Raw genomic sequence first — 24,942 nt, forward strand, 5'->3', positions numbered from 1 at the left:
CCCAGACAGGATGGCACAGACTTGCAAAGCAGGCGCTCTACCACTTGAGCCACACTCCAGTCCATCTTGCTTTGGTTATTTTGGAGACAGGGTTTCATGAACTGTTTACCCTGGCTGGCCTCAAACCACAATCCTCCTGATCTCAGCCTCCAAGCAGCTGGGATTACAGGATGAGCCACCAGTGCCCAGCTGTTTTTATCACTTTTCTGTATACAGTTGAACTTGTATGCATACCAACTCCATGGACAGGACCCCTCTGTTCACGGCTTTCCGTGTACTTGGGCACGGATCTGCTTTTCCCTCCACTATGACTTTCTCTAAACAAAAGAATCTGAACACATTTGCTGACCAGTTAGCTCAGCAGCCCTGTGTAATCCTTGACCTGGGTGCTGTCCTGGTTTAATGAATTCTTGTGTGGGTCCTATTTGATGTATAGGTTATACACATATTCATTCAACTACTTATGAACGAGGTTGAGTTTCACTTGCTTAGCTGTAAGCGCATTTCATACCAACAGCTCCTTCTGTGTCTTCAAACCTCGAGTTTGTCTGGAGCCAGGCACTGGTTATGGCCTGTTATGGTCAGGTATTATTACCTGGCCTTTCCTGCCATCCCTCTTGATGCAAGAGTTCATGGCACTTGCCACTGGGGGTGTTGTATAAGATCTATTTCTCTCTCTCCCTCCCCTTTCCCTTCCTATGTGTTTTCAAGCATCTCTTGGCTCTTCGTGTGTCTGTAATTGGGGAGAGACAGATGGTTTAGGTTTTTGTTTGTTTGCTGGAGTGTCGATGGGTAGAATCCAGAATTTTGGGTGTACAAACTTAAGGCAATGATATCTGTAGGCATACAAATCTATTATTCCAGGGATAATTTGAATTTAAGTGAGAACTCTGGTCCTTAGCACAAAGATGCCTGAATGAATTCTTTGAGGGAAGAGCTGGAGCTGGAGCTGCAAAGAAGCCTGGTGTAGGCCCTGGGCAGCCTACGTAAAGGAGAACTAGAGGCAGGGAGGAATCAGCCATGAGTTTGTGGGGTAAAAGAAGCAAGAGAGGCTGGTGGGGCTTGGGGCGCCATGGCAGCAGCTGGGGCAGATGACTCACGGGACTAGGGAGATGAGGACTGGGAACCAGCCTCTGGATTTGGCCGTGTGGAGGCCCCTGGTTACCCGGATAGATGTGTGTCAGTGGACTGTGAGGTCGAGAGACTGAATGAGAGAAGTGATATGGTGACATGGTGACCATGTCTAATTCTGGTGAGGGATTCTGCTACACAGTGGAGCAGAGAACTGGCCAGCCACCTGGAGTGGGATGCACAGTAAGGGGAGTGTGTTCAGGGTGCTTGGGTCTCTGTGGAAGCTGAGAGAACGGGAAAACTGGGGGCTTGGGGCATGGGTCAAGCAATAGAGCACCTGCCTCGCAAGCCCTGAGTTCAAACCCCAGTACTGCCAAAAAAAAAAAAAAAAAAGAGGGAAAACTGGTAGCAGAAACTTCGCAGCCTCATCTCGTGGTTCAGCCCCACAGGGTGGCAACAGAGTGGCACAGTGCCTGGAGACCAGCGCAGCTCACTCGCAGTCTGTGGACACTGGTGTCTCTGGGCGGGACTTTCTTTTAGGCATAACGCCCTTGTTGGCTGACTATTTTCTGACTCAGTTTCCTCTCCTCACTGCTCAGCAGGGGCGGGGCTTATGTCTTTGGGTTCATCTTTGGAAATGAGCGCTTGGGCCACTATTTGTGACTGTTGCTCTCCCAGGCCTGACGCGTGCTCGCCACTGAGCTGTGTGGAGTCACAAGGTCAAAGTCAGGAGCCGGTGAGGATGTCCTGGCATTTTTTGGTAAGGGGCCAGGCTCCAGGGTGACTCCTGCCCTGGAGCCACTTAGCAAGGGAATGAAGTGCAGCTTTTTGCTTGTTTTGGTGGGGGAGGTGGTACTGGGATTTGAACTCAGGGCCTTGTGCTTGGTACACAGATGGTTTACAGTCCAAGCCACACACTTAGCCCTTTTTTGTTTATGTTATTTTTCACTTAGGGTCTCACCCTTTGCTGAGGGTTAGCCTCAGACCATGATCTCATACCCATAGCCTCCTGCATAGCTGGGATTATAGGTATATACCACTTTGCCCAGCTTATTGGTTTGGATGGAGTCCCAGCCTTTTGTCTGGGGCTGGCCTCAGGCCACGATATTACAGGCATGGACCACCACACCTGCCCTAGAGTACACCTTCTCTGACAGTGATTCTAGCTCCTCTGAGTTTTCCTGCCAAGTATTCTCAATCATTGAGTGTGATAGCATTTCTGTTTGGGACTGGTACTGGCTTTAAATTTACCAGCCCCTGTTTCCAGATCATCAAAATGGGTAATCCACGTCTCTTGCCAGGTGCTCATTCCCCACAATTCCAGCACTGAGTATTGAGTACTTCTGTGATCACATCTATGCATTTTACAGTCATCCGCGTAACCCAGAAAAGCACTAAGTTTGCTGCCCCTTGATAAGACCAGTGACAGAGAGAGCTTTGTTTAGTGGCCAAAGGATTCCCAGCGCCTCAGCTTCTGGAAGGGAGGAGTTACAGATGCAGGATGGGGAGGTCACTGGAGGGACAGGCCTTAAGTAGCAAGAGTAGTCACGACTCTTCTGGGAAGACTCCAACAACTCCAGGAACTCAGGGGCCACCTCTTTTCGTGCCTTTCATGGTCTGGGGTGTCCCATCATGGCAGCTGGTAGGTGTCTTTCAGAGGTTAAGGCCACAGAGAAGGCAGACACAACACGAAGACAGAGAGGTCAGCCTTTCCATCTTGTTCTGTCACCTGTCGGGCACCTGAAGATCTATGTGAGGAGTCAGTGTTTTAGCCAACGTGACCTTGGAATTCTGTTGTCACCATAACCCACCTGGCTGGGGGCTGTCCATGGGGTGGCTCACAGGAGACTCAGGATGCACCAGTGTCACTTCCACATAGGGATCTTGGTTTTCTTTTGATTTCAGAAGCCTTCCCTTTTTAATTCCAGGGAGCCAAGTGTACACGCCTGCTGGCTTATTGAAGTGGTTACGGAAGGACAAGAGGATTAATATTTAATGAAACTAAGTCTTCCAAGTAGAAGATTGTCCTGGTGTTTGTGTGTTTGCACGTTATTCCAGGCCATGGGGATAACTGGTGTTTGGATGTCAGCGTAGACATGTCACAACTTCCCTCCCACAGAGTTCGGAGGGAAGGGTTGGCCCCTGCCTTCAGTGCTTGGTGACGGGGCTGATTGAATTGTTGGTGCAAGTCGTTCCAGGATGTATGTGTGCTCAGGTGGTTATAGGTCAGAAGTGCAAATGCAGAATGGTCTCTGGAAACCCAAAAAGCAAAAGTGACCCCTTGCTCAGCGTGGCTAAAGGCTATGGTCATTTGTAGGCAAACCCCGTGGAAACAGACCCAGTGATTTTTAAGTCACCTAAAAGCAAGCGAGCAGAGAGGGTTTATTTCGTTTTGTCATCAGTTACGTGGGCATATATCAGACTGATTTACCACCCTTACCATCACCAACAATTACCAGTAAAAACAATTATTGTCATTTGTTGATGGCTTGAAAAAACAAGGCCCTAGGTGCCTTTCACAAGTGATCTGATGTGATCCTGTACTTCTCCTGTGGCGTGGGTCACTGTCACTGCCTTACACACGAAGATGTACAGTTAGTCTTTTTTTTTTTTTTTTTTTTTTTGCATTACTGGGCATGAATTCAGGGCCTACTCCTGAACCACTCCACCAGCCCTTTTTCTGTGATTTTTTTTTTTTTGACATAGGGTCTCGAGAACTAGTTGCCTGGGTTGGCTTTGAACCGTGATCCTCCTGATCTCTGCCTTCTGAGTAGCTGGGATTACAGGCGTGAGCCACTGGCACCCAGCTCAGCTGATTGCTGTTTAAAAACTAAGAGTGGGAGCCTCAGCCTTCATTTTGACCATGTTAAGTTTATACTCTCCTCTTTGAACAGGGCTGAGACACAAACCGGAGTCTACCCTGACTTATGCTATAGCAATGCTGAGACAATGGTAGGGCATCTCTGCCTGCTGTGTAGACAGTGGGGCGTCTCTGCCTGGTGTGTGGATGGCCTCCTTCCTGCTGGGTCTTCTTGGGGCCTTTCTCTGTGTGGTGAGAGAGAGAACATGGCGGCCTTCTTCTTTCTGTAGGTCTGGTGGTGCTGTGCAATAGGGCCGGGCTCTTATTTTCTCATTTAACGTTGGCTTCCCACCTTACAGGCCCTGTGCCCAAGTACACTGGCGGTTAGGACTTCAACGTACGGATTTTGGGGGACTCAATTCCATCTGTGATGGGGGGAGGCGTTCCAGATGGAGGCAGTGCTGTGGTAGAGCGAGAAGGATGGAAGTGTGTGGCGCGGGGTGAGGTTGCGGGGTGGGGGAGGCAGAAGACATGTCTCAAGTGCTTCCTGGACCTCATCTTAAGGATTTGCTGTTGGACAAGGCAGCCCAGGGTTAAGAGGAGGTCTGGAGTTTAACACCCGAGACTTTGGGCAGGTCACTTACTCTGAATCTCAGTTTACCCATTATAAAAGCAGGAATTATAACCTGTAACTTCCTGGATTGTTGTATTATGTGAGATAATAATGATCACAAAATAGCTTAGAAGTCAAAACACAATGTATAATACTGAGATTTTAAAAACTTAAAAAAAAATTTTTTTCTGAGCTGGTGGCTCATATCTGTAATCCTAGCAACTCAGGAGGCAGAAATCAGGAGGATCATGGTTCAAAGCCAGCTCCTGGTAAATAGTTCTTGAGAACCTATCTCTAAAAAACCTATCACCAAAATGAGCTGATAGAGTGGCTCGAGGTGGAGTGCCTGTCTTAGCAAGTGTGAGGCGCTGAGTTCAAACGCCAGTGCCATTCAAAAACATTCCGCACACTAGCTAGTGCCACCGTATGAAGTCAGTGGCCCCTTGTGGACCACTGAGTCTCTCCTAAAGTGCCCGCACTCTGTGACCTTTTAAAAAGAAGTGACGGGATTAAAGGGAGAGCCAGGCTGCACTTCTGTTGAAGGAGTGATCTTCTGCTATTCCATCCTCATCATCCATTTCTTATTTGCTTTTCCCTGGCAGAATTACTCCCAGCAGTCCACAGCCAGCCTCTCTGTCTTCCAGGCGGGAGAGTAGACTGACTAATAGCACTTCCCAGCTCAGTGAGCTCTCTCTCTGCTGTCCTTCTTGTGAAGGAATTTCTGACCGATCCAGAAAGAAGCGATCATTCCCACTGTGCGTTGTCCTTGTCATCCTTCTGTGCAAAATATGCATGGGCTTGCTTATTTAGGAGGTGTGGACTGTGAAGAAAAAAAGTCTGTGTTTATAGTTGTATGTATTTTAATATATCTGTACTTCACACTCCTCATTTTTCAGGGTGGTTTGTTTTTGGTTTTAAGAAAGGCCCTTTCAATCCTTAAAGCATTTAAATCATCTACGGCAGTCAGGACTTGCTGACAGACCTGTGTGTCTCATCAGCTGAGGACCTGCTTATTTCTGTTTCCTTGGTTTTTTGCTTTATTTAATCAGAAGTTCCAGCCTTGTTCTTACAGGGTTTTGTTCACAGTGGTTTGATTAATACTACATAATAAAATATTCTCAACAGCAGCCCATAGTTTCAATTGCTTTTCAGTAAAGAAGAGAGAATTAAAGAGAGATTTAAACCAAAGAAGCCAATGAGGGCTCCCAGGGTGGAAGCCCAGCCACCAGGCCCCCTCCGGGTGACATTTTATTTACCCTCAGCCTTAAAGCAGCAATGTGACTGTCTTCAGGACAGGTGCAGAGTTCTTTCCTTGAAGCATTTATTTTATTTTACTTACATATTTTCTTTTGTTGGTGCGGTTTGAACTCAGGGCCTCACACTGGCTAGGCTGGCGCTCTACCACTTGAGCCACTCCACCAACCTGAGTTCTTTTCTTAGAAACAGTTAATCTAAGTGATCGTGGGATGATGAAGGTGACTGAGCCATGATCCCCCACACCAGCACTTTTAGAGGTACCTCAGACATACGAGTGGGCCTGGCTTACGTTCCAGAAAATCAGAAGTTGTATATATGAACACACTTTCTCCTGGCATTAAAAAACCCTAGCCTGTTACTTAGCTGCTTGCTAAGAATAAAGACACTAACGTGTAGCAAGAAATATAAGTGTAGAAATTAGTCCTTGACTGTCCCTGTGGGCGCTCCATACTGCCACCTACTGGATGAATCTCAGGTTTACTTGTCCATTAGAATCACAGGGAAGGAAATGAGCAAGGCGAATTGATTTTTTTTTTAGTTTCATTTTATTATTTTATTCTGGCGTCAATCCCAGGGTGTCACACATACCCGACACTACTGTACCACTGAACGACATCCCCAACCCTGAGCAAAGTGAAGTTTATCATAACCTGTGATGATAAGGTCATGGTTACTTGTTTTAACATAAGGTAGGGGGTGTAAAACACATGAGTTCTAAGTGGGAAAAGTCCCAGGCACTCGTGTGATGGTTAAGAAAAGCCCCACCAGCTTGTTCACAAGTGAGTTATTTTATTCAGACATCTAGAAGCCAGGCAAAGCATTTAGATGATACCTGGTATATCTTTAAATTACGTTGAAAAGCTTCTGTTAATCCCTTCACACCAGAATTCATAAAAATATCTAAAATGAGAAGCTGCAAAGCACTGGGGAAGGAAGGTGACATTGAACTTCCTAACCAGTAGGTAAATGAAATACAGGCAGAAGATGGGGAGTGTTGTGGAGGTGGGGACCAAGCAGAGGTGAGTGTCCTGCCCACATGGCCCTCCCAGCAGTGTAGCCAGAGGAGGCAGGGAGCCCCAGGCCCCCTACCCTCTACTGCACAGCCCTCTTACTTCCCTCCATCGCCTGGCTAAGGAGCAAGCACAAAGCAGCTGAGTTTCCTGCCTGCTGATGGCATTTCTCCTGTCTGGTGTCGTCACTGCTTGCTCTGTGTTAAGTGACACAGAGACAGATGAGATCCTGGCCCACTCTCTCATGTCTGCCACCTGTGATGGCCCTGACATGTCCTGGTGTGCTCACCAGGCTGGGAAATAGGCCAGTTGGAGAAGCAAGTGGTATATTTTACTTCCAAAGACTAGAGCCTGAGGTCCTCCTATCCTCAGGTCCCCGTCAGTGCCACTTTGAAAGATGTTACATAGCCAGGGCTTCGAGGTATGCCTGTCCTCGAAAGCCATAAGAACAGCTGCAGCAGCAGCAGACACAGTTGCTTTCTCTCTGAAATAGCTACTCAGGAAACAGCAAACTGGAGCTTGTACTCCAACCTCATTCTCTCTCTCTCTCTCTCTCTCAGCCCTTTTTGCTTTAGTTATTTTTCAGGTAAGATCTCCTGTTTTTGCCTGGGTCAGCCTCAGACTCCAGTCCTCTTACTTATGGCCTACTGTGTAGCTGCAATGACAGACATACACCACCACCCCCAACTTACCATTGAAGTGGGGTCTCACTATTTGCCTGGGCTGGCCTTGAACTGTGATCCTCCTGATCTCTGCCTCCCTTATAGCTTGGATTACAGGCCTGAGCCACTGCGCCTGGCCAGTGTTTTCTCTTTAAAAGATCTCGGAAGACTCTGTATCGCTGCATGATAATTAGTTGGCCCCGCTGCAGACAGGTGCAGGTGTGTTCTGCACCTCAACCTGTGTCTGTGTGTGACTTACAGCTGTGTGCTGGGACTTTCTTGCAGCCCTCGCTTGGTGTGAAGAAACCTACCAAAGCCCTGCTCTTCGTCATCCTGAGCCCAGTGGGGCCTTATTTTTCCAGTGGGACCTTCAACCCCGTGTCCCTGTGGGCTGATCCCAAATATGTCAGAGCTTGGGAAGGTGGAACCGGAGACTACAAAATCGGAGGGTAAGTCCGTCCGTTCGTCTGTTTGTCCATCTGAAGGAAAGAGTCCCTCATGACCGTTTTGTCATGGGCACTCACCCCTGGCCTGTTTGATTTTCAGTTGTGCAAATGTGCGTGCCATGTAAAGGATAAGCCAGGGCCTGCTGTAAGGTACAAGCATGAGCTGTGACACATAGACCGGAAGCACAGTAAGTAGAGCAGGGCCTGAAGCCTGGCCTCCAGGGAGCTGCCCATGGGCACCATCCACAGGCCATAGGCTGTGCTTGGCACCTGGCCCTGGGATTTGGGCTCCCACTGGCTGAGAGACTCTTGTCTGGGGAAGTCACCTGATCTCTGGAGCGCTGTCCTCATGGCCGCAAACTGTGGCCACACCTGCTGCAAACTGGCTGAGGGACAGTCTGCTTTGGCTGTTAGGCTTGTCTCATAGGCCACATGTTGCTGGTAGGAAAGAAAAGAGCAGCTGCAAAGTGTAGGGCAGTTTTGAGGGTAGTCTTGGCCTTGAGTCAGGGTGCCCCTGGGCGAGTGAGCACAGCAATGTTTCCTGGGGTCTCCTTCGTGTGTGTCATTGGTAACCTGCTTTGCACACTAGGGCAGGGACAGTTCTGGATGGTGCCTCAGTGCCTCACTAGCCCCCTCCTGAGACATTTAGGGGGCCACAGAGTCAGATGTTACACTGGCTTTGCGTGGTGTCCGCCCGCCCTTTCTACAGTTAGAAAGTTTTGGGAGCTTTGTTCATGGCAGGCTTTGTGGGGCAAATGCAGATGTGGAGTCTTAAGTCCAAAACTGCCCTGGCCTTAGTCCTGCTGGTTGCTGTGTGTTAAGTTGTCACAGCTTTGTCGCCTTTGGGCATTAGAGAGATGACACCTGCCTACCCTCCTCCTCCAGATAGGGAGGGGCACCCTGCACCGAGATTAAAAACATTTCAGAAGCGCGAATATGTTATTTGACTGACTTTATAACACTGTGGGTTAGTACTCCATCAATAGGTGCAAGTGTTTGTGTATCAGTGAAATAAAAAATAAACAAGTAAAATATAACACCATGGGCTCCCATGGTAAGCCACCAAACAGCCAAAGTTTCAGGAAGAGAATAGTCACTGAGCCATTACAGCAGTGTCAGGCACAGGACAAAATCTTAGCCTAGGGAAGGCGTTCCTCTCCTGCTTTGAGACTCGCTTGGGTCTGCTGAGTAAATGGCGAGGCTCTGACTTATGAAATCCTTCATGACTGAGTAATATTCCACTATAAATTTCATATTTTCTTTATCCAGCCATCAGTTGTTGGGCACATGGGCTGATTCCACAGTTTGGCTTTGTGAACAGAGCTGCTGTAAACACGGTGTGCAGGTGTCTCTCTTATCTGCTGATTTCCACGCCTTCAGGTGTATGCCCAAGAGTGTATGGTGGGACCATAAGGCAGGTGTAGTTTCGGATTTTGAGGCACCTCCACCGTGATCTCCATGGTGGCTGGACTAGTTTACGTTCCCACCAGCAGTGTATGAGGGTTCTTCCTCACCCCACACCTTCGCCAGCATTTGTTGTTTGTATATAAAACCACCAAAAACTGATTGAGAAGCAGGGGGCATGGGGGTGGGGAGACGATGGAGGGGTGAACTTGTTCACAGCACACTGTGCACATGTGTGGGATTCTCACAATGAAACCCCCTCGGCTTATTCTGAAATATCACTAAAAATAATCGTTTTAGGTGACAGATTGCAACGGTGCAACACTCAGTCTATACTTGGTGTGGGGGGAGAGGGAGAAGGAGTCACCTGTATCAGAAAAAGCAGTTTTATCTCAGGTAATAAAAGACAGTTATGATACACTAAAGCCTTCAAGAGAATGGAATTATTTCTTTAAATAAAACTACAAAATAGCAAAGAGGAAAAGACATTAGTTTTCAAGTCCCATTTCCCGTCCTTTCTGTCTCAGAATGTCAGAAATGCCATGACAGAGGTCCCTGACAGCTGGGTTCCCATCCCCTGAGGACGGTTGACCCAACCTGCTGTTTTAGCCTCTTGTTTCCTCAGCAAAAATCTAGCTTCCTGCATCTCTTTCTTCCTTAGATTTACTGGCTGGTTTCTGCCTTGCTTCCCCCCTTAAATTTACATTTTGAAACAATTCTTTGAAAATTTCTGAATTTAGACAAAAGAAACCAAAACTGCTCTTTTTCTCAAGAAAATGGTATAGTTTATGCTTTTCTTACTGTCTGATCAAAACAGAACTAAATTTCTGTTTGTATTCCTTGCGTATAGAATTACTCATGTAATAGAAACACTGTGAAAACACACTGATAACGCAGTACGCGCACACGCGCGCACTCCCACAGCTCGTACCCAGCGACTGATGCTCAATGGACTCGTGCACATCAGCTTAGGAGCAACTCAGATGCTTCATCCCTGCAGCGCACATGTACTTATCCCGTTCATATGGACCTGCTTTACACTTGGCAGTGAGTCCTCCATTACTGGTGAAAACTGAGCTAGAAGACAAGCGAGTCCACCATTCAGTCTTTGTCTTGTCGCAGAAAAGCCCTGAAATTGCCACAATGCACACACACAAAGGACTGGACCTTGCGTGGTGGGACATCACACAATTTGTTCTCAGGTCTTAGGTGTTTCAGAGTAATACAGTCCTGACAGCCAAAATCCCCGGCAAGTGTGTGCACCATTAGTTCTGAAGAGGACATCTTTATTTAACCAAGAAATTCAAATGAACTCATTTGTGCACCGGTCTATCTGTAAGCCACTTTGAATAGAATTCCCTAGGGGTTTTATCACATACAGGTATTAGCTTATTAAATGATAGTTTTATCTAAGCTATATTTAACATTTTTAGGCAAAGTCTTCATCTAGCAGCTTGTTTTGTTTTTGAAAGCCTCTTCTACCCATCCCCCCACCCCCACCGCTTAGTTTCAAATAAGTTTAGGCAAAAAGTCCAGAAGGAAAAACAAAGGCATGTTTTTTAAATTAAGCACGCTAGTCAAACCAAAAAATTAAACTAGGCCCAAGAACCAAGTGTTAATTCGGTAGAAAAAGGCTGTAGCAATTTCTAAATTACACAGTAACTTTAGAAATCTCTTGTTAAAAAATCAGGGCCCATGAGCACCTCCGCCAGTGCTATTGCCAAGAAGTCTGGGATAGTTTACCATGCTGGGTCTCCCCACTGCTGTCTCCTGGGTCCATTTGTCTCGTTGCTAATACATACTGTGAATCCCCTTTTTGGGGACAGGGCAGTACTGATGTTTGAACTCAGGGCTTCGCACTTATAGGCAGGCACTCTATAAGTCCCACACCACCAGCCATTTCTGCTCTGGTTATTTTGAGATAGGGTCTCACTTTTTGCCCAGGCCAGCCTGACAGCAATCCTTCTGGTCTCAGTCTCCATTGTAGCTGGGATGACAGGTGTGAGCCACCACACCCAGCTGTTGGTTGAGATGGGGTCTTGTGAATTGTTCCCTGGGCTGGCCTTAAACTTGGATCCTCCCAGTTTCAGCCTCCCAGGCAGCAAGGGTGAAATCATCTCTTTCTTAGATGTAGAAAGGTAACTAAATTCAGACCATTTTTCCAGAACAGACTTTGGGTCCCCATCTCTGTTTGTGCACTAAGCACACATGCCCAAAGGCGCTACAGACACAGACATAAAACCGGGCAGAGTCGGACAGCCATTTCATCTGGCAGCAGTACTGGGTTTCAGATGGCAAAAGCCTCATCCAGGGGAGAAAGCAGCTCCTGACCTACCCAGGGCAGGAGCGCACCCAAATTGGCTCACCCAAATGTCCATTGTGTGTCAGGGGAAGATGCTTGGGCAGCCTGTGCTCTGACCAAGGACAGCAAGGGGCAGTTCCGAGGGACCTCCCATCACAGGGCCAGCTCTCCATGAGCATAAGGTTCCCTGGCTGGCTTGCCATAAGTTTTTACCAGACCCAAGTCTGGCTGCCTCGTGACAGATCAATTAAGTCAAGAAACAAGGTGCTTAGGCAGACGAGGTGAGTTTTTTCCCAAAAGCATGGAAGGCATGGAGGACTCTTGTCTGAAGTCATCTTGCCAAGAGGCTGACGTAGGGGTAGTTCACTTAGGGGATGGGTGATTGCACACTGGGGGCATTTTCACAGGTGGAGGTTTGTGATCTAACCATGTGCCTGGTCCTAACTACTCAGTCATGGGATGCTTTTCAGTTCTGCAGATCTCAAGGGGAAAGGTCTTCATTTCCTTGGGCTGCACTTGTTACGTGCTATTCCTGACATGTGACCATAGGACACTCCTGTTAGCAGGAGCAGGTGCTTGTAGGCTGTTTTCCTCTTTCTCCCTCCTCCTGATCTCAGCCTCCCAAGTAGCTGGGATTAGAGGCGTGAGCCACTGCACACACCCTTAGATGTACACACATTCTGCTTTTATCAGATTAGCCCCTCTACTCCTCTTCCCCACTCCAGTGCTTCTTGACGGTGGCCACACTTGCAGGTGTGGAAAGGAACACCATTGGTTATTATGGAGGATGCAGGTCAGCTGAGGTTATTTAGGGAGTTGGGTGAGTTCTGGTTTCAACGGGCAGCTTCCAAAGTGGACGGACACTCTGTGGAGCTGTGTGGGAGGTGCTTTCGTGGGCACAGAGAGAACCCCGTTGCAGCCTGTGGACTTGGGCACCATGTTTCCTGTGAGCTGCTCATAGCAGGAGACCCTGGAGGCGTGTAAGGGAGCTCTGTAGCTGCTGTTGACATTTTCTGTAAATATGTACAGGTGCTGTAAAACTGAAGTTTTGTTTCTGTGGAAGAATACCTAGACTCAGGCTCAGGTGGAGGTGAAAAACGGGAGCTGACTGGAAGCATCACAGGAGAGGAGACTCAGGGAGAGTGCAGTGGGGGTCACGCGTGCAATCACAGTGTGACTGTGACCAGTATGGCATTGTCACCCACAGCCTGTTGTCTCTCAGACCTCACAAAGCTCTCTGCTCCTGTGCTTCCAACCTCGAAAAATCCCAGGAAAATGAATGGCTCTGCATTGAGTACCGTGCAGTTTAGTTGACAGAGACATTTGGAGTCAAGTTCTAATTTGTGCATCCTTACTTCCCTAATCTTCAGCCCCAAGAACCTACATTGGTGGTGTTAAGTCACTATGGATTCTCCTAGTCACGGCCTCCTGCTGCCTTGGTGACTGAGCAGGGAGAGACTAGTTTTTTTCTTAATTGTAAGGTGGATCCACTGTTTGAAAGCCACTGGAGCTAACATTAGGCTCTTATTTCTCAGTGTGTGTGAGTGAGGACAGTGGTTCATGGTGCACAGGTGAAGGAGGGTCCTGCCACTGTAGGCCTCAGTGTGGCCGCACACTGAAGTCACCCGGGAGCTTTGACATGGGCTGGTGCCTGGTTCCACTTAGAGATTCTGGTTACCTTGGTCTGGAGGGTGGACTGAATCTCAGGGTTTTTTTGTGGGGGAGGGGGACTGGTTTTGAACTCTGGGTTTTGTACTTGTGAGGCAGGTAGTTCCAGCCCTTTTTACCCTGCTTACTTTGGAGATGGGGGTCTCTCTTTTTGTCCAGGCTGAATTGGACCAAAATCCAACTGTTTATACTTCCTGCCATTGCTGGGCTGAAGGTGTGCACCACCATCCCCAGTACTCATGAGCTTTTTTCCTGAGCTAGCCTCCAACCATGATCCTCCTGATCTCAACCTCCCAAGTAGGTAGGATTACAGGTGTGAGCCGCCAGGCTTGGCCTCTTTAAGTTTTAACTACTCTCATTGCCTTGTATTTGCCTGTGTTGCCTTCTTACTACTTTTCATATTAGGGTTCCATGATTTTGTTTCACTGCCTGTCACACAAATGTCTCTCGGGACATCTAGATTCTCGACTGAGTTTCTTTGAATGTTGTGGCGTTACTTGAGATCGTGTGTATATTAGAACCTCATGTGTTGACTACGTCCACGTGTGAATGAAAGACTCAAAGCCATGACAGTGTGGAAGATGTGGTGCTGTGGGTGACGTGTGTTCACAACCAGGTTTTCTCTTCTTTAAAGGAATTACGGCGCCTGTCTTCTGGCCCAGTGTGAAGCCGCAGAGAAGGGCTGTCAGCAGGTCCTGTGGCTCTATGGGAAGGACCAGCAGATCACTGAGGTCGGAACCATGAATCTCTTCCTGTACTGGATCAACGAAGAGGGAGGTAATCCCAGGATCTCAGCCCCGCGCTGCCTTCCCATCACGGTTAGGGGCCCGCAAGCGGGGCTAGACGATTACCAAGGGCAGCGGGTGGCCCAGGTCAGGCTGCCCTCGCTGGGCAAGTGGACAACACTGTCACCAATAAGAGCGAAAAATCTGCACTTTTATTGTTTCCTGTTTTTGCTCTGATGCTAGAGTTACTAGAGGGGTCAGGTTAAGGGACGCCAGACATTGTGACTTAGACAGGCTTTGCCACCCCCTCGTATCCTGTCAGAACACCTGGATTGGGAGCTCAGCCTTCACCTGTGGGCAGGTCATCCACCATCCGTGGTCATGCCGGGCTACAGTCATAAATGTAGATAGGGAATTTATTGACAGTACTGGGGTTTGAACTCAGGGCCTTGCTTGCTCAGGCAGGTAGTCTGCCACTTGAGCCACGCCCCCAGCCATTTTTGCCTTGCTTATTTCTTGAGATAGGGTCTCGCTTTCTTGCCCAGCTGGTTTGGACCGTGATCCTAGAATTTGTGCTTCCCCACATAGCTGGGCTGACAGGTACACGCCACTGTGCCCTGACTTTGGTTGAGATGGGGTCTCATGAACTTTTTGCCTGGGCTGGTTTCAAAACCATGATTCTCCCAATCTCCACCTCCTGAGCAGCTTGGATTCCAGGCATGAGCCACCGTGCCTGGCTTTGTTTTTCATTTTTGGGGCATTGCGGATCAAGCACAACTCATATGCTTAGCAAGAGCTCTTCCACTGAGCCACACCCCCTCCCTCTGGCTACAGGTATTTTGAGTTTTTGCCCTCTTTTTACATATTTTGATACTGTATCGGAAGCAATCCAGATACGTTGGTGGAGCCCCGTTTGATTAAAGTACGCTATGAAAGACCAGTCATTGACCTCCATTGTGCCTGCATCTGCCTCATGTCACTTCCTGTCACTTCCTGTCTCCTGCGGTCATCAGCTCTTCTTCACTACCTTTCTTTGCTATTCTTGATGGGCTTCTAGTAAATCTCAGTAGCATTCAGTTAAAAGGCCAAACATGGGGCACAGAACATTTATTTCCATTAGAATTTTGATAGTCACACAGAATTTAGAACACATTTTTAGTCCTGGTTACTCTCTTAGGCTGCTCATTTCACAGTAAGTGACTATAGAGACTGGAATGTCAACTGAAGTTTCCTGATACTCTTGAATTCTCAGTCTTGGTTCCAGAGAACATTTTTCAAGTGAAGGTTTTATTCTGCAGCAACCTCCGTCGCCCCTGTGTTGGTTGGCTACAGGAGGACAGTGGTGGTTTAGATGTGGTGGGTCTGAGACAGGCATGGATTTGAGTATCAGTTGGAGCAGACATGGTGTTGTAAGAGCACCTTGTCCTGAGTTGGCCTGGCAGTGCCAGGAGACTTTCTCCTGAGACCCTTGGCACACGAAGAGCTGCTGTTCATACTTGGCACTGTGTGAAAATGGAAATTTTGGGTTTTCTAACTTTGTGTTATTACAAATACATACATCAAAAGTGACACTAGAAAGATAGCCTCTGTGCTTAATAGATACTAAATGGAGTCCAGTCTTCTTCCCATCCACTCCTGTCCCCACCCACCACCCACCAAAACCACATACAACCCCAAATCAAAATAAGGACATCATTCAGAAGAGCCAGCATCGTTACTAGTGGGCAGGAGATGAGGACTTCAACAGTGTCTGAATCACAGCTGCATGGTTAAACAGCCAGAAACTGTCCTGGTGAAAATTACTTCCTTATCCAAACAAGGCCCATGGAACATTCCATGTGGCTTTGAAGGTCAGAATAAACATGAGTGGAGTTGTCTTCTGCCTTTTGCAAAGTATGTAAGACTTTCAGAGTCACTCTTTAGTGACTCTCGCCCAAGACAGTTTTAGTTTCAATGTCCTTCAATTGGGGGTGTTCCTCCCAACAGGTCAAATAACATTTGAATCATTTCAAAGAAATGGAATAAGTGTTTGAATGTCATTGTGAAAGAAGAAAATCAAATGTCAGCAACAACCTTCACGTTAAAAATATGACATTGAAGCCACTCTGTTAGAGCCTGATTTTATGCCATGTAGCTTTTGGAAAATACAAAGAATAATGAGTTTTAGCAAAAGACTGATTTTCATGCATTTTGCCAACAGGAGACATAAGCAGAGTTTTTCCAGTAGTGACTAGCCATCTTCCCATGGGCACCCATACCCTCTGCTGTTTTTGGACAGGGGGGCTGGCACACAGGGATAGACAGGGCAGAGCATGTGTCTCTTGTGGCACCTGGCCCGTCCATTGTGGACGCTTTGATTCAGGTAACTGGCCCTTTTTCTCTGTTGCTTAGTTTATCATGCACACTTCATGCTTGCTGTGTGAACAAGCCAGTGGATCGTGTTCTCAAGACCCAGTTCTTGTGGCCACGTGCACCCTTAGTCTGGGACGGGGGAGCAGTTATGGCAGTGGCAGCCTAGTCCACGACCTTCTTGGACACATTGGAGATTTTTCTGCCTCTCCCCGGAGCCCTCTTCCACAGGTGTCTGCACAACCTGTTCTAGAATGAATTTCTTTGAGCCCCAAATCAACAGGTTCCTCTCCCAAAGTCTCCACTCCCCTCCCCAGATCTGACACGGTGTTTAGCACAGTAGTTATTTCTCTGTACTATTGGATGGTAAGCAGGGAATTAATCAAACTTGGTTTGTAGTGCTTAGAACAGTGAGGACGCCTCACTTGCTGAATAAGTGAGTGACTGTGCGGTGGTGCTTAGGGCTCTACATTCCTGCTTCTCACCCATGCTCATCTTTGGGAAGCCCAGTTGAATCCTGCTGTTCTGAATTCCCCATCTGAAAACGATGTGTGTGTGTGTGTGTGTGTGTGAACACAGGCTGCGTTTGTAGGCTGTGTTCTCTGCCTGCCGGGCAATCTGGAGTGGATTCTGGCTCTTGCGAGCATGTTTGTGGTTACAGAGGAAAATGAGTGTTTCTCACCCAAATGTTGTCATGTCATCGCTCTGTCTGGCAAGTGGAGGAGCAGATGTTCTGTTCCTTGACCTCGGGCTCATGGTGACAGTGCTGGGTGTTAAATTTATTTCACAGAGCGACTCTCGCATGTGGGAAGCTGCGTTTGGCGGTTAACTGCATGTGGCCTTACAGCTCAGCAACTTTAGGGACCGGCCAGTGGGGGACGCTGAGTTGTGTGAGTGTGCCTCTGTGTGTGTGTGTGACTGTATAGCACCCACAGAGCTGTGCATTCCTGTAGCTCGCTGGCCAGCTCTCACAAGACACATGTTTACTGAGGCCATCAACACATCTACCCATGACAAAAAATAGCCCCTCCAACATTGCCAGGAACAAATTTCTCCTTTCTGGAAAGTGATTTTCAGCAGATAAATTTCAGTCAGAAACAGAATTCCAAAGAACCGGATTGCTGTGTCCTTGCAAAGACAACTTATTCATTCACTTTCAAAGGCTCTCACAACATGCCCCCCTGTGCCAGGCATGGGGCCAGGGTTTAGGGATCCAAACTTGACCCTGGAGTTGGGGCTTCCCACAGAGCTGGGTTGTTGGAACTCAGTGGAACTGGTAAGGCCAGAACCACTGTATACCAGAGCAAAGGGCCATGGCCCCAGTGTGGAACACTGAGCCATGGTCCTGGCGTTCTCTGTGTCACCAGCCTAGACAAACCACTTCTGTTTCTTTCTTCTGTAACATAAGGGTTGAATTAGATGAATTCTAGAGACACAGAAGGCCATGGGGAGGCCCAGGACAACAGTCAGATTCCTTCAAGCTTGGCCAGCAGTGATCCTTTCAGACATGCTCTGTGAATTCTCCACGCTGATGACAAATAGCACAGCAGCGTCATAGGGCTCAGTGTCTTTGTCGGGCGTTGACTTAAGGTTTGAAGGTCCAGATCCAGGGTCCCAGATGCAGGGAGGAAGGGGACAAACTCTTGTAAGGAGGTGGACCACACTCAATGGCTGTGGACGGTAGTCATCCTACTCTTGTGGAGGTCTGCTCACAGTAGACACTGATCCAGCCTTGGAGCCAGCTTCTGTTTGGATTTCTCTTTTTCTTCTTTAGTGGTAGATACCTGAGCTTGCCCAGAGTCTGTTATGGTCAGATCTCTGAAGGAGAACGTAGCAGGTCCATGCTGGATGCTGCAACTGTACCAGGTATGAGAGACAGACCTCTCAGGTGGTGCAGAGCCATGTCTGTCGCTTCTGAGGCCAGGCTCTGCCACAGAATCCTTAGGTCTGGTGATGCCCAGTATGGCTGAGTGGGGTTTTACCTACATCATTCCAACACCAAGCAGCTTTTTACCTACATTGTGGCTTTAGGATGGTCCTATCTGTTTTTTTGTTACTAGGGTTTGAACTCAGGACTTTGCGTTTGCCAGGCAGGTGCTCTACTGCTTGACCAAGCCTCCAGCCATTTTTGCTTTGGTTAAATTGGAGATAGGGTCTCACTTTTTGCCCAGGCTGGTCTGGACTGTTATCCTCATATTTAATGTTTCTTGATGGTGCTGGGATGACAGACACTTTGACAGCAGGTCCAACTTTTTTTTCTGTTGAGATGGGGTCTGGTGAAGTTTTTGCTCAGACTGGCCTGGAACCATAATCTTCCTGATCTCAGCTTCCTGTATGGCTGGGCTGACTGGAGTGCACCACCTTGCCCCAGCTATTAGTTGAGATGGGGTCTCCTGAACTTTTTGCTCAGGCTGGTCTCCAACTGTGATCTTCCCAATCTCAGCCTCCTAAATAGCAAGGATTACAGGCATGAGCCATGTGCCTGGCTTGGTATGTTCCTCTTAAACCCTGTCCTTTAACTCTTACTCTTCTTGGTGAAAAACCATTTCATCATTTTACCGGTTAAGGATAAACTGAAGATACTTAGGTGAGAAGCTTTCTTTCTCTTTCTCTTTTTCTTTTTTAAATAAAGATCTATCTGAAATGTGAATTGATATGAAATTTGGGGAATTTGACATTTCTGAACATTAACATTTTCTTTATGTTTATTACTGGCTAAACTGTGAGAAATAGTTTTAAAGAAATAGCTAGTGTTATTAAGACTCTGGCTAATTAATTGAAGTCTGAAAATATTCCACCTTGTAATTGATAGAAGAAGAACTGGCAACTCCTCCACTAGATGGCATCATCCTTCCGGGGGTGACAAGACAGAGCATCCTGGAGCTGACCCGGGACTGGGTAGGTACCATGGACTTGAACAACTTCCATAAGCCCCAAGCAAAAAGTAATCAACACCAAGTGAGTCTCCCTCCTGGTTCCCACCACTGTTAGCGAATCTTTGAATCTTACCTTGAGTGAAAAGCATTCTCTAGAAGGACCTTCTTGGGGCAGACAGACAGAAACCAGTTGAGCAAGAGGTCCTGCCTCCCTTCCTGGCTGATGGTTTTTCTGCCTCCAGCCGACTTCAAGTTGAAGTGTATCCCACATTGCAGGATCACACACTCTTTCTTTTCCTTCCTTTTATTCCAGCATACCCATGCTGGTCAAAGAAATTACAGACTTGTGCCGACATATAAATGTTTACAAACATAACATTATTCATCTGGCCGCCTTCCGTTTCCCTCCACTGCCCCCTGATCATCCCAAGTTCATACCTGTGTTTATTTTAAAATTCAAACCCTCCAGCAGATGTAAAGTTGTCTGTAATAGACTTCAAATCCATGTGACACAGGCGCACGGATTTAACAAATTAACCTATTCATTATGTGAAATGACATAAAATTTTCAAGATAAATATTGAGTCAGTTGATTGCCTGGCATAAGTTCTTAGACAAACTTGTGGCCCATGTGTTCAGGTGGTCCCCAAAGACCATGAAAGGGCTTTGAGCATGTCAGACAGTATTAACGGACGAATGTTCAGAAACACATGGTCCTCTAGGAGAGCACCTGCATTTTCTCTGGAAAAGACTGAAAATGGAGGAAATGTGCTATAAATAATTCTAGAAAACTCAACGCAACGCAGACAAGACCCAGCTGCTGCATGCTGGCTGGCAGGCCCGGCATGGCGCTTCCAGACTGTTGGTGTGATTTCAAACAGCTTGCTCTGTCCCAAATATGCTTGCAGTTGGAACGATGTATTTTTGAGGCTCAGTAATTTCTGTTTTATTAAAGGGGAAAAGCACGTTCAGAAGGTCTGACGACACTCTGCAAGGTGCCCACGTCCCCATGCTCGTGACCGCCTTGCGCGGAAGTCCATTATTGCAGAGGAAGCTGTGCCTGACTCCTTAGCTGTAATTTATTTTACAAGCTAATTTCAAACAGTGAGATACAAAATGCCAAGAGGCAGTGGGGAAAGGGGTTACCACACTGCTTGCCGGACAGGGGAAAGTGTCCAAAGAAAAGAAAAAAGATGAACACAATAAAAGTAATTCTGTTTATTTAGAAGGGAAGGGACCTTTTTTTTTCCAGAACACAGAACTCAGCTTGTTTTCTGTCGTGAGCTGATGTTCTGGAACTTATTTAATAATTTACGTAGCAGCATAACTGCAGCTGTCAGATTCTGAGGTGTGTCCACTGCAGGACACTGTGTGTTCTGTCCTTCCAACCTCGGGGTGCTGCCCCCCAACGGTTCTTCTCAGATTTTGACCCTTGCCAACGGCTTTATGTGGGATGGGTTTGCAGGTATTAAAAAAATACTCTTACTTTTATTTAAATGCATCCACTCTTAATTGCCCTTAATTCAAATATCCTGTTGGCAAATTCTGAACTTTAGTCAGTAAAAGGATGAGAATTTAAAGTTAAAAGAGTGAGTATTAAGCACATAGCGTAAATTGATAGCTAAAAAGCATCCGTTTTTCCCTGTTTTCTGCCCCTGAGTAAATATGATACTCCAGGAGTTCGGAGGAAGTCAGAGAGATTGCACCGCTAGTTCCGTGAAGAAACTCAACATAGTATAATATCAAAGAGAAGAGTATTACCATTATAAAGTCAGTCAGTTATCAGTGAGTGTAGAAAGAGCAACTTACATGTAATGCTGCTTCTCCCGTAATGTCCAAGTGTACATTCAATTTTTAAAAATAATAAATATTTCTGATACATGAACTCAGTCTGGTTTTTGACTTGAAAAAAGACTCAGTAGAAAGAGGACCGAATTTGGAGTCAAGAGCAAATGTAGCTTTTTAGTAGCTGTGTGACCTTGGGATGGTCCCCCCAGCCTTCTGGAACCTTAGCTTCCTCATCTATAAAACAGAGACGGTAGCCGTCTTTACAGTCGGAGAACGTGACATGATGAGTACGTGGTGGATGACAGAATCAATGGCTAGTAATACCCAACGTGTGCCTTGTTCTCCATCACGGTGACATATGTGCTTTAAGTAGCACTTGGAACGAATGTGAGACTTTATCCTGGTGACAATCAGAGTCACAGAGCAGGTGTGTATTAGAGCACACCGTGTATCCTGTGTCACTCATTTCACATTTTATATCCTGATAATTTCGTAGATAAATGCAACGGCCTTGAAGTAGCTTGCTTACCGCCTGGGAGCGATGGCCAGTAAGATGGTGAGCTGGCCCCTCCAGGTCCCTCCCGCCGAGGGAGGATGCTGGCATTTGAGTTCAGTTGAAAAGTGCAGAGCAAAAAAGGAAGCTTTCTTTTTATTTCTGATCTTCCCAACAGGGTGAGTTCAAGGTGTCGGAGCGAGTCCTCACCATGGATGAGCTGACGGCCGCCCTGGAGGGGGACAGAGTGAGGGAGATGTTCGGCTCCGGCACGGCCTGCGTTGTCTGCCCTGTTTCCGACATACTGTATAAGGGCCAGGTGAGACCAGCAGCTCTCACACCCTGTCACTTCCCAGCATTTCCTGCAACTTCAGTAACTTTTTTGGTGTGTGCCTGAGATTCCAGTCAGACCCAGGATGCACACAGGGTTGTGTTATAACACGGGGTTACATTACCTGGGACAGGACGGTTTGTCCAAGTGGACCTGTAGTGGCATACTGCTACCAGCTTGGCAGTGATTTCATGGAGGAAGTCAGTTTTGTCACTGGCAAGTGTCATGTCTGCCCTACCTCAATTAGGGATTAGACTTCCGCTCTTGTCACCCTCCTCCAGCTCACTAAGGAGAGCTGCGCAAGCAGCTGGAATTGGGTTTTCAGGTTTCCAAAAGGACCTGCAAACTACTGAAACGGAACGACAACAAGTGATGGGGGACCCCTTTATGACTAGAATTGCTGTTCAGCAGGCCACTTTGCAAACAGTATTCATTTGGTAAACATTGGTGCATTTACTAAAATCTTGCAAACAAAACTCAAGGACTTGGTTGGAAGAGACATTCTCCTAGTGAATGAGTCTGGCTTTATTTGAGCCACACTTTCATGATCTTATCAAGTTTTGGCTTTTTCCTTCATAGCAAAGCTCCAGTGCTTGCACTGAACACGAGTGTGTCGTTCTCACTAAAAGACGTCTGAACTGGCTTTGACGACTCATTAAATATAAATCCCACTGGTTTTTAAGTTGCACGTGATAACTATTGTTCCTCTGCAGACTTATATTGACTTTTCTGCAGGCTTCAGTGGTGGCTGCTTCATTGCTTTCAAAGAATGGCTCCTGACAGAATTCCATCTGCAGAGTAACTGCTGGGTAGAATTATTCTACTTTATATCAATACTCCAGTGATTATAAAGCCAGTGTTTAGCTTTTTATTCTGAAGGCATCCAGGTAATGTTATTGGTCTTTATTAAGCAGAGTTGCCATTAGGTCAGATTTTTAAAAATTCATTTGTTATTTCACCTCTAGGAGTAAGTTTACAAAGTTTTTACTGTCTCTCATGGTTCTGTGCTAGGAGTTTCAAGGCAGAGTCTCCCATTATCTTATTATACTAAAAGACCTAATAAGAAAAGTGTTTGAGATGCGGCCTATCTCCTGAAATCTAGCCATCAAAAGCCGGCAAGCTGTCAGGACATGAGTGGGCCTAACTCGGGTGGAAATTAAGGCGTGAAATCTCTTTCAGCCCTGACCTTACCCTGCTGCCCTGGGGAAGCCGTGCCCTTGGTGTAACTTGTACCATGTAAGGTTCAGAACCTCTGTCGTGGAAGCACAGACTTGCTTTAATTTATTTCCAAAATGACTTGCTTTAATTTGTTGCAAAATATCTTTAGAGTTCTCATTCCTCACCAGAAGATTAGATATAGAGGACAATTATCCATTCTTATAGGTTCCCAGAGTCTTAGGAAGCTCTGGGTTCTTATTCTTATCACTATTTTAGGATAAAATCGCTCTCCTTGCTTCCTGGTATCAGCCTGAAAACTGGTGCAAAAACCATTTGTGCCCTAAATTCAGTTGGTAGGAAATGAACAGCCTGGCTTTGTCTAGTCAGTTTTCATTCAAATTCAGAACAGGCAAGAGTCTGTAAGGAGGTAGCATGCATCGCAAATAGGGTACAGTGCTGCTCTCGGTTAAATGGGATTTTCCTGATGTCATCGAAATGCCACCTGGCTTGCCTGTTGTCACTGTATAAATGGTGGACATCCTCAAGTTCTCTTGTGTCTCCTGTTTCTTAGATGCTACACATTCCGACCATGGAGAACGGTCCTAAGCTTACAAGTCGCATCTTCAGCAAGTTGACCGATATCCAGGTAAAGATCTCTTTGTTTGAAAATACTACGTAAGGCCGTGTGTGCAGCATGGGCTCAGCCCTGGGTGACTCCCCAACACCAAAAGATTAATGAAATACCACTTCATCTCACTCATGATTGAGAACCAAATCATATTTCCATGGAAAGATGAGGCTTGGTATTATAATTTAAGATCAGCAATTTAAATTTAAGGAAGATGTTCCTTGATAGCATGAGCTGGTATGAGCAAGGCAGAAATTAAAAAGAAAATACATGTTAAATAAAAAAAAAAAAAAAGACCAGCTACCATTAGAGAAAACAAGTTACTTAACATTTAAAAAATAAATGTAAATTTTGATAACATTTAAAAGTCTCATTAAAGACAAACCATTTTTGTTTAAAAAAAAAAAATTTGAAAGTAGAAGAAAACCCAGGAAGGGAGGGATTGCCTGTGATTCTAACCCTGGAGTATGATGGCTGTTAGCTTGGAATGTCCACAGGTTTAATATTTTGTCAGCATCTATGTACTTACAGTCACTTTTTCTCATCAAAAGTCCTTTCTTACATAATTTTGCTACCTACTTTTTTCACATAATAAAGCCTTTGCTTTTTCACTTCAAGAAATAGTTTTCTCAGTAATGTTTATAAAATTCAATTGCGCTCCATCGTGTTGATATACCATAATTATCGAAAGAAACCATATTGTTGGGATTTTCCACTTATGAGCAGTACACACTTGATTATTTCCTTACGACAAATCCCTGGGATGGTAAGGGTCAGAGGACATGTACACCTTGTCTCTGCCTGTATTTTCTGACTGCCAGCTTCCTGTAACATCTCATCAGACAGTCAAGCAGGCTTGTCACATAGCAGACAGTTCTGGGCCATTTATAGAGGAGATGGTTCTGTAATTTGCAAATAATTTACAAGTTGTCAGAGGATCTTGTTGAACCCATCACTGCGGGTTAGTACCCACAGGGAGCAGGACTCATGAAAAATCAAATAAGGACTGACAGTTGAGTGAAGTTAGGTGGGACCGGCTTGTAAATTAAGCGAAGTTTAAAGTTGCTTGAGCTTGGAAAGGCTGTGGTGTCCACAGAGTCATCAAGGCCTTGGGTGGGGAGAGAATGGTGTTCTTTAAGACTCACTTAAATTTGTAGTGTTGAAAGGGAAGAATGGTTAAGGGTTTTGAGCTGCCTTCTACTCCTCGACAAGGATTTCTTATAAGAATTTTTCGTAAGCTAAAAAAAGGAATGTGTCAACATTGGAAGGAATAAAAATGTCACACAGAGTTGTGGTTTACCTTTGGTGGTACTGAGGCTTGAACTCAGAACCTTGTGCTTGCTAGACTGGCGCACTACCTC

The 24,942-nt window shown here is 46.4% G+C and overlaps 1 protein-coding gene across 3 annotated transcripts in view; it reads left to right on the forward strand.

Annotated features, from left to right (window-relative positions):
• The window catches only part of Bcat1 (branched chain amino acid transaminase 1), an 86,115-nt gene that overhangs the window by 46,132 nt on the left and 15,041 nt on the right, over positions 1-24,942 (forward strand). For all 3 annotated transcript variants that reach the window (XM_074075844.1, XM_020153179.2, XM_074075845.1), the window contains exons 6-10: positions 7,699-7,862; positions 13,868-14,010; positions 19,120-19,205; positions 21,643-21,783; positions 23,525-23,599. In XM_074075844.1, the coding sequence (XP_073931945.1) occupies positions 7,699-7,862; positions 13,868-14,010; positions 19,120-19,205; positions 21,643-21,783; positions 23,525-23,599 (609 nt within the window). The remainder of the gene's footprint in view (positions 1-7,698; positions 7,863-13,867; positions 14,011-19,119; positions 19,206-21,642; positions 21,784-23,524; positions 23,600-24,942) is intronic.

This window comes from Castor canadensis, chromosome 6 (genome assembly GCF_047511655.1).
Source record: "Castor canadensis chromosome 6, mCasCan1.hap1v2, whole genome shotgun sequence".
In the NCBI taxonomy this organism is placed as follows: Eukaryota; Metazoa; Chordata; class Mammalia; order Rodentia; family Castoridae; genus Castor; species Castor canadensis.